Source organism: Nanorana parkeri, unplaced genomic scaffold, assembly GCF_000935625.1.
Source record: "Nanorana parkeri isolate BGI_ZX_2015 unplaced genomic scaffold, ASM93562v1 scaffold1272, whole genome shotgun sequence".
NCBI classification, from domain to species: Eukaryota; Metazoa; Chordata; class Amphibia; order Anura; family Dicroglossidae; genus Nanorana; species Nanorana parkeri.
The window spans coordinates 200,020-216,826 of record NW_017307540.1 but is presented as its reverse complement, the minus strand read 5'-3'; the positions used below and the strand labels follow the sequence as shown (position 1 = coordinate 216,826).

Sequence of the window (16,807 nt, the reverse complement as noted above, 5' to 3'; positions counted from 1 at the left end):
TGAAACAAGTGGCAGGAGGTTTGTGTGCAATTCTATTAAAAGACTCGACAAGCAATATTCATAATTTGCCTGGACTTTGTCTACTTGACATTGCTTCTCTTTTATTCCACGCAGAATGCCCTCAGGGTCCTGACATCCTTGTGGTTTTAATGTCTGTCATGGGAGCCATCTTGCTAGTGGGCTTGTTAGCGCTGCTTATATGGAAGCTGCTCATCACCATCCACGACAGGCGTGAGTTTGCCAAATTCGAAGAGGAGCGAACAAAGGCTAAGTGGGACACAGTAAGTAAAGCAATGTTTCATAACGCCCACTGGTATATTCCTGTAGCGAGGAGAACAATGAATAGCTTTCCTCTCTGTTAATTTAAAACACACGCTTAGCTGCGGAGTAAACATAATGCAGTGAAGGAGCAACTATGGAAAACATTGTACTCTGTTCTTTTAGCCTGGAAGGCTTTAGATAACTGTTTTTCTTTTAATTCTGCAAGTGATTTAGCAAATCTATATAGTGCAAAGCTGTAGATTTAAATGGACCAGTGCTTTGCCCATGCAAAACATCAGGTAGACTTAACAGCTACCCTTCTCAGCTGCTTATACTGTACTTACCTTTAGTTTACCTGACCAAAGTGAAGTGACCTGGCATTTCGGGGTAGGGGGCACATGGGACACTTTGCTCTTCTCCCAAGGTGGATGAATGGAGAATGAGAAATGAAAAGGAATGTAAACACAAGCAGTAGTGAACTTGTTGCCTTGCCATTCATGGGTAAAGCACAGGTTAAAAAGCTGTAAGGTCAATAAAAGGGGCTGTAAAGGGCAAATTATACCTTGAAAAGTCTCCAGCTCTCTAGATGAATAGTGATGCTGAACCCAGAAGCAGTATATAATACCACAGATCCTGAATGTATTATTGCTTGCCTAGAGGATCCTGAACTATAGAGAAACTGCTCTAAAGCCCATCATGTATATTCACTTAAGATACTTTTATCTCCTTTGGCCAAATTCCAGTTGTACTATTCCATTTGTAAAAGGGAGGGATGCATTGTGTGCCTGGGGGGCAGGCCAGGCTTCTTTATATTTCTATTGCGCAATAAATGTCAGACCTCATGCTCACTCCCTTCATGGGGGTTGAAAAAAACATGCCAGAGTTAATATCCACTAATAGCTTACACACTGGACATGTTTGGCATCCCTCCCTAAAGCAACACTAACTTTGATTCTCTGTGTCAGTGTGCACATACAGTATATGAATGTCTGGGAAATCCTATCCTAAGGGTTCCATATGCATTCATTCCTGACTGTTAATTCCATTATTTCCACTACTGCACCATATTAAAGTGTTACTCTACTTCAATATAAAACATATAAGAGCTACAGAGAGCATTTTCAACTGCACATGAAACATCCCAACAAGGGCATAGGAATAGCTGACACTTTTTGACATTGTTCTACAGTCTCTTGCTCTCAGCAAGCTGCCATTGGAGGTAAAAGGAGAGTTTTTTTTCTACAAAGGTACAGCTGGACAGGAAGTCAATTGTGTATCGCAAAATACAACAGATATAGAGTATAAATCAATGCCTCTACTCATCAGCATACCTGAGCAGCTATAAATGATCTGTGCATTGCCCGAAGGTATGCAGGTATGTTTTTTTGATGTGTTGAGACTTGCTAAGGGCACATGTAAAACTAATAGGCTACCTTAAAACCACTTGCGTCAACGGATGAGAAAACACGTGTTAGCGCATGCGTACCTGTGGAGAGGGCTTTAGTAAGATCTAGCTCACCCTCCATAGCCCACAACCCACCCTAGTCTTCTAACCTAAACTAACCTAGAAGCCCTGACGAACGATTTACCTGGAAGGTAACCTCTGCTTATGCATTTCTCATCAAATGCTCACTTTGAGTTGAAAGGCTTACTTTTCAGACCCGACACACCCACTGTTCTAAGAAATTTAATATCTAAGAAAGCCAGAGGAAAAACTTTTTGTAAACAGCATATATTTGTTGTCCTTGTACAAGATTTGCCTAGAAGGAGTTATTCAAATTTTACTTGTTGCCATGGGGAAAGTAAAGACAAAATAACGTGTGGATGCATTTCAAGCATTTCAAAGAAAGCTGTCGAGAAGTATATATAGGTATTCCTGGTATCTTCTTGGCAAGTGCATACATTATAAAGACTTATAAAGGGACATACAGACAAAACATAAAATACTGTATTACATAAAAATTTAAAGTTGTACTAACTAATAACACAGTTGTCCTACAAAAACCCCCCCCCCCCCCCCCATGTCTACTCTGCACTTAGCTACCATAATCACCATCTCCCACCGCCCATGCCAGCTGGTATATCCGTCCAGACAATTAAAAAGCTTCAATGCACTGCCCCAGAGTCTGTGTAGCAACATAATGCTTGCAATGGCGAGAGGTCATTGGTCGGTCAATGTGGCCACATGACTGTGCTGATCCATGAGTATATCTTCTTTATCCTGAAAGCCATCCCAGAAGAAAAAAGGCTCATAAGTGCGTCAGGAGAATCGATGACGGCACTCCAGTTTAAATTCAGCCTCTTTATAAAAATGAATTTGTAGAGTACAACAGGAGATTAAACTTCTTACGCGTTTCACGCTTAAAAGCACTTAATCATAAAGCCTTTGTTCACATCTGTTAGATGCACGACTTTGCATGGGATCACATGTGACATTGTTAGGTGCGCTGCAATGCCCTAAAGCACCTAGCCATTGCATGTGCATTGCACCACAACGCATAGTAACTTTTTACCATGCGATGTGGAGCGATGCAATTTTAAAAAAGAGCAATGCGTTTCACAGTGTGATTTTATATGCGGGTAGGCTGCCCATTAAAATGAAAGGGCTGCCCTACAGCAACCCACTAAAAATGCACTGCACCGCACACGATGTTGAGTTACACAAGAGTGTACGAGTGTGAACGAGGGATGACTCTATGATTAAGTGCTTTGATAGTGCGAAACGCGTAAGAGGTCTCATCTCCTGTTGTACTTTGCTTTACCGAATACATTCAATCAAAAAGTTCTATTTTAAGCAGGAGTGTCGTCATCCACTTTTTTCAAGGAATGCATTCGCAGTAACGAGCTGGATGTGCACCTAGTCTAACTGTGCGGGAAAGAGTGGACTGACCTGAAGCGCTATCCTTTCTGTACCAATGTATATAGTTTAACTGCGCGGCTGAGGTACCAAGCATGAAGGTCTCCACAGCAACACATAATGAGCCTGTGGCTTCACAGCGAGGCAGTATATGTACAATCACTTCTAATCCCATTTGTATTTCAGGCTCACAACCCTCTCTACAAAGGAGCCACTTCGACCTTCACCAATATAACATACAAAGGAGGTGAATGAACACACTCACTGGACCTTTGACAGCCTATTCTTGGCCAAGGCGAGAACTGAAATTTGTGAAGCCGAAGATGTCATTTCTGCTGTTTTTGCATCCTCGTTACTTTAATAGCACAGCATTCTCTGCAAGATGTGAAGCCCCTGTGGGCATCAGAGACTATTTTTTGATCTGAAAATTATTTACATAAAAATTCAGGACCTTTAAAGGGTCTCATATATCTACTGAAGCCTGAAGGAAAAACTCCAACCCATTCAATCTCAGACTAAGAGGAGGACACAAGATGGCTAGCACACACAGATAATATGTGTATATGTCAGCCACCAGGATGCGTCAGAACGGTCAGAAAAAACAGAACTTCTGCTGCCAAAAAGATTCTCAGGAATTACACTATACTTCGTTCTGATAACTCACCCCACCCAGCTACACTCAGTAGACCCCTGTGACAGGACTGAGCTTGTGCGGCTACACCCTTGTCACTTTTTCTAAACTTAAAGTAAGATTTGTAGCTTACTGAAGAGCAAGCGAAAATTTTAATCTTTTCCACACAGCTTTCCAAAGATTTTATGTTTTTGACACTTCTTGCCATTAGTATTTTCGATGCACTGTGTTTTTTTTATATACATTTCTATGTCCCAGTGGATTTGACTTGCAATCTTTTTTTTTTTTAATCTGATGAAAAAAACAAAACTTGAAAAGTTTATTTTTATACACTAGTAGGAAACATTTTAGGTATAGGTCAGAACAACTTTCTTCACCGATTAAGTGTTACTTACTGACGCAAAGTCACCTATTGTGAAATGTGTTACTTACTGACACAAAGTCACCCATTGGGAAAAGTTACTGATGCAGAGTCATCCATCAAGCCGAATAAAGAACCCTTCATTGTTTGATGAGGGTTTGCTTGTCTGTATATATGGCCTATTGAAGCTCAGTAGGCAGTTCTGTATGTTCTATAAAACGGAGGTAACCATAGCTCTGAAAAGATTTCTCCTGATTCACCTCGATAGCTGGCCAAGACTAGCTATCCGTCCACAGCGCCAATTCCTAGAAATACCGATGTGCCTGAAATATGTGGCTTGTCCGCAACTTAAAGCCTAACTCAAGCCACATTCTTTTTTACTTTTTGGCTAGAGTGAGAAAGAGCAAAAACATCTGTCAGTTTTTTACTTCTGCTTGTCACACCATTGGGGTAATTACACTTCCTGCCCATGTGACACCAGTATGAGAAATAGTGAAATTACTTGCCACCAGGACAGAAGGCACAGACACCAGAAACACTGTCAAAATTTCGAATCTTTCCACACTCTTCTAAAAAAAAATATTTTTGTTTTTATCTGTGTCCACATTGGAAAGATTTTCCATCACTTCCTGTCCCGACAGGAAGTTCAGGAAAAGCTCTCCACTGTGTACACAGGCAGCAATAAAAACCTGACAAAGGATGTGTTCTATCTAAAACAAAATAAAAAGTTTGGCATGGAGCTGGCCTTTAGGGCTACTCCTTAGAGTCACATCTGAAAATGACTTATCCCATGATAGCCTACCCCTAGTCCTTGCCAGACTGCTTTCCAGATTTGTGCATGATCCTTTAAAGACACACCTTACTGATCCCACAAAGGAGCTCACACCATTTCGATGTATTCAAAACTGGAATTACATTTGATAAAGCAATTATACAAACACCTGACTGTCTCCTACTCCCCACCTGCCTTCTTGGCCTGCCCGGTGACCCCTTCCCTTTCCCACCTCCTTGCTTTGCTTTCATCCTTCTTCCCTCCTTTTCCTCTTCTTCCCTTCTTTTCCTACACCAAGGTTGCTCTGTACACCATCTGATATATCTGGGATGAACCCCATGCGACCTGTTAACTTGCCCAGGTGTATTATTTATGTGATCATATTAAATAACCATTTTATGCCACCTTTGTATCTCACAAACTATCCATGAATGAACATGACAAAAAATTTACAAGCAAGCCCTACATTTTTTGTACAATTGATTTAATAAATTGCTTCTAATAATAACTGATTTAAACACTCTTTTTATTAAACAGTATTGAAAGCTCCTTTGTGGGATCTTTGTGGGCTTCAGCTTAGACTCAATAGTGCAGATCACCTCGGTTTCCTTTACCTTTCCTAGGAATGATCATTCTGCAAAAAAATGCTAGATCAGCATATAATGTTTCTGGGTGCCAGAAATGTGCACCTCTATTGTGTATGATCTTTCTAGGATTGTTTCCACATAAATGAAGGTTGTGAGGTGACTAAGAATAGTCTATAGATGTGTGTCATAACTATTCATATGCGGCTACATTGATTATCTGGGGAGGATGGCACTTGGCCTTTCAAGCTAATCTAAAATATTAAATAAGATTGCACTTTACGTATTGATTTGATAGCAATCTGCTGCAGGCATGCATTCAGATTATCCTAATTATGTATGTCTTCATGTTCAGGATGAATACATACACTATATGGCCAAATGTTTGTGTAGATCTATCAAACCTACTATATAGGTAAAATATGTAAATAGCCTTTCAAATTTCTGAGTTCAGGCATTTCCAATGAAGAGTAATGTTAATGCTACAGCATACAAAAATGTTTTAGGCAATTGTGCACTTCCAAAATTGTGGAAACAGTATAGTGAAGGTCCTTCTCAGGTCCAGCATGACTGTGCCCTGTGCACAAAGTCAGCTCCATAAAGACATGGTTTAATGAGTTTGTTGTAAAGGAACCCAAGAGGCCTGACCAGAGCCCTGACCTCAACCCTGCTGATCACCTTTGGACCTTTGAATGCCGACTGTGAGCCAGGTCTTTATGTTCAGCTCCAGTTCCTGACCTCACAAATGTCCTTATGACTGCATGGCCACAAATTTCCACATGCCAAAATCTTGTGAAAAGTGTTCCCAGAAGGTTGGAGGCTGTTAAAGCTACAAAGGAGGACCAACTCCATATTAATGCCCGTGGTCTTGGAATGGGATGTCCAACAAGCTCATATAGGTATGATGGTCAGATGGTTGCAAACGTTTGGCTGTATAGTGTATGCATGCAAACATTGGGGAGAAAAAAGTATTTTCTTCTCTCAATTACTTGCCACATGTTGATTTTAATCACTTTATGACTAGCCAATTTAACCCTTCATAACCGCTCCCGCCCCCTGCTGGGCTATTGTATTCTGACAGTGGTGGTTTGTCACTGTCAGAAAACCTGAATAGTGACCGCAGCTGTCCAGTGGTGATTAAATACCCCCAAAATAAAGCCCTATCTGTCCCCAAAAAATGGTATAAAATTCATTTCAGTACAGCGTTGCATGACGGAATAAACGTCAGTCAAAGGACTGCAGCGCTGAACACTGAAAAATGGCCTGGCCAGGAAGGGGGTCTAAACACCTGGTCTTGAAGTGGTTAAAGCGAAGCTACAACCTCCTATCCCTTACAGGCAAGGAAGGTGCCATCTTACCCTCTGTGTGGATTGCAGTTGCCATGGTGCTGCACATGTGATCAGCTATGACACCAGCCATTTAAGGCATTGAAAGTTAATCTGAAAGCTGAAATAAGCACACTGGCAACTTTGGCCATTGGTATTCCTTAAAAGTAACTGTTTAGGGAGATATTAAATTGGTGGGTAAAATGCCTCTTTAAGCAAAAATAACAATGCCATTAATATATGTCCTGTTAGAGATAGCCGTGTATTCTCAACAATTATATTTCTGTGAGAACTCATGAAGTAGTTAAAGTCACAAAAAAATCAGAATCTGCATTCTTTGCTTCCATATTGTATTTTGTGTCTACTGAACCAACAGGCTAGACATCGGACTAGAACACAAAATGGCTGTCTTTTTGTTTGAGGGTGACAGGTCCACTTAAAATAACTTAAAAGGTATGATCAGTAGGTAAAGAAAAAAGGGTGTGTGTATGTGAAAGCACTGTACTTTACTGTAAGGAGATACCTCTAGGCAATATTCAGGAATGGCACTGTATATATATATATATATATAATATTATTGTATTTTGATGTAAATTTCCTGTCTTTGATTATACTGCCCCTCTGTGGACAGTTAGGAAAACTGCAGATGTGATTCATTTTCTACTCTCCTATCATCTGATATGCAGACAGTACACGGAAAGTGTACAAGCTTCTCCTAAAGCAAGACACTGTGCAATAAACATGTTTATAGAGGAAGAGTAATGTGGTCACAAAACATCTACTGAGAGCTTCATGGCAGAATTCATCAATGCCAATGAAGTTTTGATACACACGATTAGGAGAATCACATCGTTATTATACAAAATGTATATAGGGCAAACAGTTTGCACAGCGCTTTACAAAATAAAGAGAGACGGTACAGAACAGTACGGGTTAGGAGGGCCCTGCTCACAAGAGCTTACAATTTTCATACAAGATTCTGTGTTCTTAAGTGCTCAAAGCTACCGATATGATTTCAAGCTGTCATTTTTGCCATGGTAGACATGAAAAGGAAACTGATTGGTTTTCAAGGGGAAGCAAACTCAGGGATCTAATTTTCAAGAAATGAATAATCAGACGCTGAGGGGAATTTACTAAGACCAGAGCAGAGAGAATCTGGAGTAGCTGTGCATGGCAACCAATCAGCTTCTAGCCAGTGGCATCATAAGGGGTGTGTGACCCACAGCGGGTGACACGACCAGAGAGGGTTACGCCAAAATGACTGACAATCATTTTGTTGTCACCCCCTCTGAAATGTGCACTCGGTCATGGACCAGGGGCCCGACAGCTGCAAGAGAGAGGAGGGGACCGAGAGACATGCCTTATCCCTCTGAACGTCCTTTCTCTCTTTGCTAGCATATATTACCAAGATGGCCTGCTGGCAGTACAGTGAATGTGACACCCGGCCTGGTGAAGCTGCTGCTACTAGCTTTAATTTTCAAAGTTTACTGAAGAGAGAATATGTACAGCTACTCCAGATTCTGCCTGCTCCAGTTTGAGCAAATTGCCCTCATTGACTTTACCACAATTCAGTGCATGTTGGGTGATCTCCCCACTATAGCATATAACACAGTACACCTAGATTCTCCTTCATCAGCACACAAAAATGGAAGGTCAGATGTAATTTCCAGATTTTCGGACCTTTTATGGTTGCTGAAATTAAGACAAATTTGCATCAATTCAGGGGCATGATCCTATGATCAGTCTTCCCTATGAAGCAAAAACTAGGGATTCCAACCATCAGAAAGTCTCATTAGACTGCACAGAGATGTTCTGTGAATTTTGTCATGCCCCTTTATATCTGGCTGATATTCTCTGGAAGTGGCCTGTGTCTGACCCCCAATTCTGAGCAGCAAATCACCTATTCATCTTTACTGAGAACAGTGTATTTCTTGGAACTTGGGGTCTATAAAGGACAGCTTCCATCAGAGGCAACCATAAGCCTTTGAAAGTCATGTAATAAGTTTGCCTTTTTAAAATATGAATGTTTTTAGACTACGGTAAGAGGTTATTTATAAGATGATGTCAACCCATTTGCTGTTGTAAAGTTTTGTGCTGAGCTGACTTGTTAGAAAATCAGAGGGATGGAAGACATTGCATTCTGTATGTGAGAAAGCTTATCTGTTACACAATGGCAAAATTCCAAGTAAAAACTACACGTTTACAAAAGTACGTTTGACTGTTTTATTCCTAAATTGACGCAATTATTTTTCACGCTTCTCTGAACAAATGCGAGATAAGAGACTAGTGGTACAGGACGTGGACTGGCCCTGAGAATCAGGGCCAGTCTCTGTAACCACACTCTCCTGAGCCAACTGGGGGCTACCAGGAACACTGGAACCCTATATAATCCTATCCTGCGAAGAATATGTGGTAAAATCTTCAATGGAGGGAAGGCATAAATCAGAATGAACTGGTCCCAAGAAGTTACCAGACCATCTGCCACGATGCCCTTAGATTCTTGGATGTGGACACAACCTGTCCAGTCCATTGTGTCTGAACGCCAGAAGATCTATGCCTGGAGTATCCCAACGTTGGCAGATTTGTTGAAAAAACTTCTGAGTTCACGGACCATTAATAAAGTACCAGATAGGTTGCCCCAGTTCTAGGATGTTGATAGGCAGGATTGACTCTTGCAAGGTTCCATTTCCCTGAACCGAGAGACTGCATAAGACACCTGAAAGAATGGCGACTGTACGAAAATGCTCCTCTCCGATGGAAAATAAAGGCTCGAAAAAAAGGGGACATGCAGGTAAGCATCCTTGACATCTATTGAGGCCCAAAGATCTTGCAGGGAGGCAATGACAGAATTAATTGATTGCATCCAGAATTTGCGTATTAAAAATAATTTGTTTAGGTTAAGACTAAAATTGGACAAACTCCCTCGTCTGATTTTGAACTGTGAACAGGTTGGAGTAAAAATCTCTTGAATCTTTCCAACTTGGGAACAGGAGTGATATTGCCTGAGCTTAGAAGCTGTTTATGCGCTTCTTGCACTGCCTCTGCTTTGACAGATTTTGGAAGGCTGGAAAGCACGAAAAGGGAGTAAGAAAGGAACTCCAGCTTGTACCCTTCAGATGTAACTGACTGGATGCAAAGATCCTGAATCTCTTGAACCCAAATCCCTGCAAACCTCCATAACATCCACCCACCTAAGAAGTGCGGGCGCTCATTCATTTTGAACGCTTAGGTCCTGGTTTTAGAAGATTTAGTGGACCAAGAGCTACATTGTGGCTGGGAAACCTGCTTGAACTTTGACGGTGGTTTACCCTGAGGGCCAAAGGAAGACCCTCTTAGCAGTAGTAGAAGCATGTTTACTCCGTTGAATCCTTTTCTGGTTGCTAGGTAATAGGGTGTTTTAGTGCCTGTGATCCTCTTGATAATGCATCAGACCTTCCCAAAGAGACGTACCCTAGTGAACACAATTTTCTCCAGTCTTTTTCAATAAGCAGGTTCTGCCAACCAGTATTTAAGACATAAAGTCAATGCATCTGGACTGACATAAGACCTACTGTAGTCTGGGTAGATGGCACAATGTGTGAACCAAAGCATCCATGCACATTGTAAAGCCCCTGGAAGGAGCCTCAGATTTCTCAAAATTTACTGATCAGAAGGCACCAAATCTGGGTCTTTGGCCATACTCTTTGTCCAAACCACCGGCGCTGCCCCCACAGGCTGCAGAATAGGTCCACAACCTGTCTTGTTGGTGCCCCTTGCATCGTAATATCATGTGACATTAACTTTCTCAGCACACAAAGGTGAATACCTCAATATATGGTATGTGAGTACCACACTCAATATGCTATATAGATGCACACCAAGGTCCCTTGCATCATTCCGTCCTTTTACGACGTCAGATACACATGGCATCACAAGCATAAAACAACGTTTCGGGAACCTAACATGGTCCCTTCATCAGGCAAAAAGCAAAGTGTCACTGGACAATGTATATTTAAGCGATCTGGATTAATTACTGAAAAAAGTTTAAGAGTTTAATGCTACTTTAAGTTTGGTGATGACAATGCCTTAAAAACCTTTAAAAAAAAAATGAAAGTGTGTTTTGATGACAGCTCCTGCAGAAAAGACTTGACAGAGGTAATCAACTCTTGTAAAGCCAAAGTGACACATGGGGACAACCTAGAATATGTTGTAAGACACAAGCATATAGTCTTGCTAACCACATTGTTTGAAGTCTTAGATATGATTTCATTTTTACGTCTTGGTATATTATGCTGTGGATGCTGGTTGTGTTTTGACAGCGGTAGCATGAATAAGGTATGGATCCTTTAACAACTTATTCTGTGGGTGTGCAGATGTCGTAATGAGCAGAGTTGTATATAATGTTCTTTGATATGTAAAAACAGTATACATATTAATTGTTTGATGTATAAAAAAGCATATAAAGCAAGGTTTATTATAATCTTAGCATCTCCCAGACTATATCTCATAATAAAATAATATCTAATTCTGTAGTATAAATCTCCTATCTGGGGTATTCTAATATATTAAAAAATAATATAAAGTGTTGATTTATTAAAAGACAAGCATAGTACATCTATATATGAAGATCAGCACACCCCTGGTATAATTCAACTAAAGCTGGACTCTGGCTGCTCGAAACGCTCATTGAAGCTACACAGCATGGATAAGATATCCCCTGCCAGGTTATTGTATTCTACCATTGGCCGATGTGCTACCTGAACATTGACTGCAGCTGACTGATGGGTACTGTCATGATCCTTGCCAACAGGACCCTACCTGGATGTGGCACAGCTCTGTGTTGTCATTCTGTACTTCTGTGAACCAAAAGAGAAGTAAAGCCAAAAAAAAGGTTTGCCTTCACTCCTCTTTTAAAGAATAGACTGTGCCACTTCTAGATGACCATTGGGCCTGCTGCCTAGTGACCTGCCACCCACTGCTACAGAAAGAAGGTACCTGAGCTAGACCACTGGCATGGCAAGTATTTATGCTATCTATCTATCTATCTATCTATCTATCTATCTATCTATCTATCTATATCTATCTATCAATCTATCTCTCTATCTACCTTTTATATATAGGAATCTGTCCTATAAATCTTAAATCTGCTGCCCTGAGGACCTATATGGCAGCACATCCACCCCCACTCCTTTTGCCCAAGTCTTGAAATAAATCTATTAATGCAGCAAGCTCTGGGCTCCATGGAGATGCTTTATTCTGTAAATAACTTGTGCGTGGGAGAGGCGTGTGTCAGTGTGGGTATCAGTCAGCATGTGTGTCAGTGTTTTTAGTGTGTTTCTGTCATCTTGAGAGTGCTGGTGTCTTCACCTGTCACTATTTCTGTCTATAAAGAACTTTTTGTTCACCAACAACTACCACTGTGTATGATAGATTATCCCGGAGTTAGCGCAAGCCACGCTCTTTAAATAAGAAGCCGGCATGGTGATGTGGCTGAGATGTGACTCAGAGAAAATATTTAAACCCCTGTATTTTGATACATGAGAATTTTGTAATAGGCATTTGTGTGGATACTTGAGTTTGGAAGGAGGCGTGAGTAATAAAACAAGCAGTTACAGAGATAATTGTGGTTTATACAAAAAGATTTTAAAAAAGGGAAATTCTACTGTTCTTGGCAGTGGCAGCTTTGTTCTGTGTTCGGAGATGCTATGTCAAACGAAAGCCCACCCAAAACTATTAAAAGATAAAAGCGCCCTGAATAAAAAGTGAGGAAACTAAAATATCTCCTAATTAAAGTAGAGCAATGGGCAAAATACAAATAGTAGTATGGTAACTAGGGGGCCAATAGGATTAAAGCTGGCCATACACTTAGGGGGTTATTCACAAAGGAGCCGAAGGATCCAGCCGTAGCTTCGGCTGAGCCTTCGGCCGCCGGAGTCGAACCGAAGGGCTGCTGTACGGGCTATTCATTCACTATAGCCCGTACAGCAGCCGAAGGCATATGCTTTGACTCGACTGAGCCGAAGTGACACCCAAAGCGGTGCGAACGGCCTGCCGAAGGGCCGGCCGTAAGCCCCGCAAATGACAGCCGTGATCTTGCGTCTGGCTCAGCCCAGTTGTAATGACAGATCAACGTCCCCAAATGACCTGGGGGCACTGATCTGTCATTCAACAATAAGAACTGGGCGGAGCCGGCCGCAACGGGTTTTTTAAAAAAAACACCTTTCATTTTCATTCTGCACACACCCATGGCAACAGTACTTGTTTTGCAGTAAGACTTTGCAGATATAACATGCCTCTGGTCATTTTACTGGTTCATGTAGAGAATGAGGTGAAACCCTAGGCTGGACCATAGGATGAGATACTTTTTTAGTAAGGTCACTAAGAAGTCAACTACGGCCCTCCAGCTGTTTTGGAACTACAAGTCCCATGAGGCATTGCAAAACTGACAGTTACAGGCTTGACTCCCAGAGGCTGGGAATTGTAGTTAAAGCACAGCTGGAGGGCCTGGAGTTGCCCACCCTTGTGGTATGTCCTACATCGAAATCTCTTGAGCAGAATCAGGTAAAGATCTGCAATTCGCTTTTCTAAAGTTCTATCAAACGTATATAGTTGACCCGGAGGGCATATTATTTTCACTAACTTGAGTTAACTTTAACACTCTTACCTCCTTGCCTTGAACTGGGAAAGCTGTTTTAATCTGCTGTTGATAGCTGCATCTACTCAGCTCACTTTTATAAATGATGGTGGTCCTGTGACCTTCTATGACTCCCTTTGTGATTCTGCTAGTTTCACCCACAAGTGTTCATGTGTTGCTGTACAAGGCACTGCAAAAGGAGGAAAGAAAATGTCATGATAAAGGTTAGGCTTTACCACACAGCCAGGTTTACCAGAACACTGGTTTGGACTCATACTAAATAGAGCTCTTTAATTCCCATATTACTGTACAGTCATCATAACAATTAGGCAAAAGGAAGAAATGCTCCTTAAGTGAGTGATGTCTGCATTCCTTGGGAGCTATCTCCTGATAAGATGATTGCTGGGTTAGGATACAATGGGAAACCTCCACAAAAGAGACCCAGACACTATGTTCATATGGGAGCAGGATGTGGAAGAGCAGTCAGCGGTTGTGCTGTTTCAGCCTCTTCTCAGCCCCCCAAATCTCTTTACTGGGAGAGGAAGCCATTCAATTGGATATCTTAGTGCAGCCTAAAAGCATTCAACATTTATGGGTTTATTCACTAAAAAGCCGAAGGTTTCAGCTGAATGTTTGGCTAATCCTTCAACTCACTTCAGCTGCAGGAACCCTTCAGTTCAGCCGAACCGAAGGGCTGCTGTACGAACCGAGCCAAGTGCATATGCTTTAGGTTGGCACAGCTGAAGACACAGCCGGGGCGGGAGGAACGATCTGCCGAAGCGGACCAACTCCCTGAAAAGTGTTGAAATATAGAGAAAAAACAAGGAGTCCCCCCTAGAATTCCAAACCAGACCTTTAATGTGAGCACTGGCCTGGCAGGGCAGGAAAGGGGGTGAGGGGGGCGAGCGTCCCCCCATAATACCAGGAAACATGCCCTTGACATTGGAAGGGTGCTTTTTCAGGGGGCAACCCCCTGTAAAAGCACCCTGTCCCCATGCCAATGAGGACAGGGGTCTCTTCCTCACAACCTTGGCCCGGCGGTTGTTGGGGTCTGTGGAAAGGGGGGTCATCTGCATCTAGGTATCCCCTTCAGCAGCTTAGTGAATAACCTCTTTAGTCCCATTCACATGGGGCTTTAAGCTGGGGATTCCTGCGGAAAGAACCTATAGATTCTTGAGACAGGAATCCCAGGTAAGTCCAGGGATGTTTGCCTGCCACCTGTTTTATGGCCAGAGCATTCCAGCTTGCTAAGAGCCATGAGGGGAGATGCATAAGGGCCATACACATCTCCCCACCTAGCTCTTAGCAACATGGGATTCTCTGACCGGTGTCCCGCCCTGCTCCTGGCAAGTAGAGTCCTGTCTTGCATTAAGAAGGGAATGTATTGCAGGGACAAATCCATAATTTTGCCACTTTACAGATCACTGGTACGGCCACATCTGGAGTATGCGGTCCAGTTTTGGTCACCGATACTCAGAAAATATGTCCTTGAGCTGGAAAAAGTCCAGAAGAGGGCAACCAAACTCATTAAGGGGTTCGAGGATCTGAACTATGAAACAAGGTTGTTAAAATTAAATATGTTCTCTTTGGAGGTTAGGAGATTAAGGGGGGGACATGATTTTCTTGTATAAACTGTTCAAAGGCGACAGCAACATTATTAACAGTCAGCTCCGTAACAAAGACCAGAGGGCACCACCAAAAATTGGTAGAAAAAAAATGTCCACACACGGGGCGCACAGGGTTCTTCACAGTTAGAGCGGTTAGGGTCTGGAACTCACTGCCGCAGGAAGTGATTTCAGCTAAGAGTGTGGAATCATTCAACAAACTCCTACACAAGTTGCTTGGTGACCGTAACATAAAGGGGTACCAGTACTCTTAAGAGCAAAATCACACATGGACTCATATACACGCACACACCAGCTCAAACATAAATGCATACACGCAATGGGTTGGACTTGATGGACTTATGTCTTTATTCAACCTCAAATACTATGTAAGGCTGGGCACACACCTTACAACTATCGCAAGACTTTTGTCTAGCAATGGTTGTAAGGTAATTAAAAAACGAACTATCTTGGACAGGCAGATCGTACTTGCAATGATCGCAAGCCCGCCCCGCTGAGGGGCGGGCTTCCGATGACCGCAATGCTGAACGGGAGGTGTGCCACCCCGTCCGGCTTTTATCTTACGAGCATGCTACACACCCGCCGAAATGATGACAGCTCCAGCCACTGATCTCTCCTCCGATCGCTGGACCCGGAAGTGATGTGTATTAACTTCCGGTGTCACTGTACACAGCCTCCGGCTCTTAGAGCCAGGAGATTAAGCTGGGGAAGCAGATCTCTGCTTCCTCAGCTTTTTTGGGGTCCCTAGGTGACATTAGGGGTCTGCAAGACCCCTGATGTCTCCATAAAGAGGACCTGTCACACCTTATCTGCTATTAGATAGGGTGTTTGTTAGCTCCCTATGTAATAGCAATTGGGTTAGTGGAAAAAAAAAATAAAGTGTTAAAAATGAAAGTAACATAAAAGAAAAATGCTAAAATGGAAAAAAAAAAAAATTTAAGACCCCCGTCCCCCACGTGCACGCACATACACACGCAAATACGAGTCGGTGCGCCTACATGCGAAAACGACAATTGCGCTACACATGTTACATATCGCCGCGAACGACGGAGCGAGTGCAATAATTCTAGTGCTGTCAATGACTGTTAGCACTAAACTGATGAGCGGTAAAAGCGTTTAAAATGTTCCCTATGGGAAATTTGGGGTATTTACTTTTTTTGCGGGTTCACGGGCGAACGCAATTTTAAGGCCTGACGTGTTTGGTATCTATTTACCCGACATGATCCCGTCTTTCATATTTTACCAAAAAATTGGGTATTATATTATGTTTCTGTGCACTAAGTTTTAATTTAGTTTATTTTTTCCTAAAAATACGGGTTCGATAAACATTTGCGCAAAAACCGGGCGACGTAAAAAATTGCACCTAGCATTTTTTTATTCTACAGGGCCTCTGCTTTCAGAAAATATATCATTGTTGGGGGTCTGAAGCTGTTTTCTAGCCAAAAATTTATATTTTATCATGTGTGCGCAAATAGTAGGAAAATGCCCCGGATGGCAAGTGGTTAACTATGTAACTATGGTCAGGGGTCCCATCCACCCCCTGTACATAGAATGATTACCTGCGGTTTGGGATAGATAGTTGTCCCTGGACACAATCTGTCTATGTGTAGGAACAATTATCTATCCTAAACGCAGATAGTTGGTCCATGTAGTTACATGCGGACTGCCGCTGTCACCTTGTCATTAACTTGAACGAGTGGCCGCATCTCTATGGACCCACCTGGGATTCTTACGGCAAGAATCTGTTGGTTCTGAATGTAGTCTTAGGTTGGCACAAC

General features: G+C 42.2%; 1 protein-coding gene across 1 annotated transcript in view; it reads left to right on the top strand.

Moving 5' to 3' along the window:
• The window catches only part of ITGB3 (integrin subunit beta 3), a 50,243-nt gene extending 46,688 nt beyond the window's left edge, over nt 1–3,555 (top strand). The window contains exons 14-16 of the mRNA XM_018569010.1: nt 115–281; nt 3,305–3,362; nt 3,414–3,555. Of these exons, the coding sequence (XP_018424512.1) occupies nt 115–281; nt 3,305–3,362; nt 3,414–3,424 (236 nt within the window). The 3' untranslated portion in view covers nt 3,425–3,555. The remainder of the gene's footprint in view (nt 1–114; nt 282–3,304; nt 3,363–3,413) is intronic.
• The last annotated feature ends 13,252 nt before the right edge of the window (nt 3,556–16,807 follow it).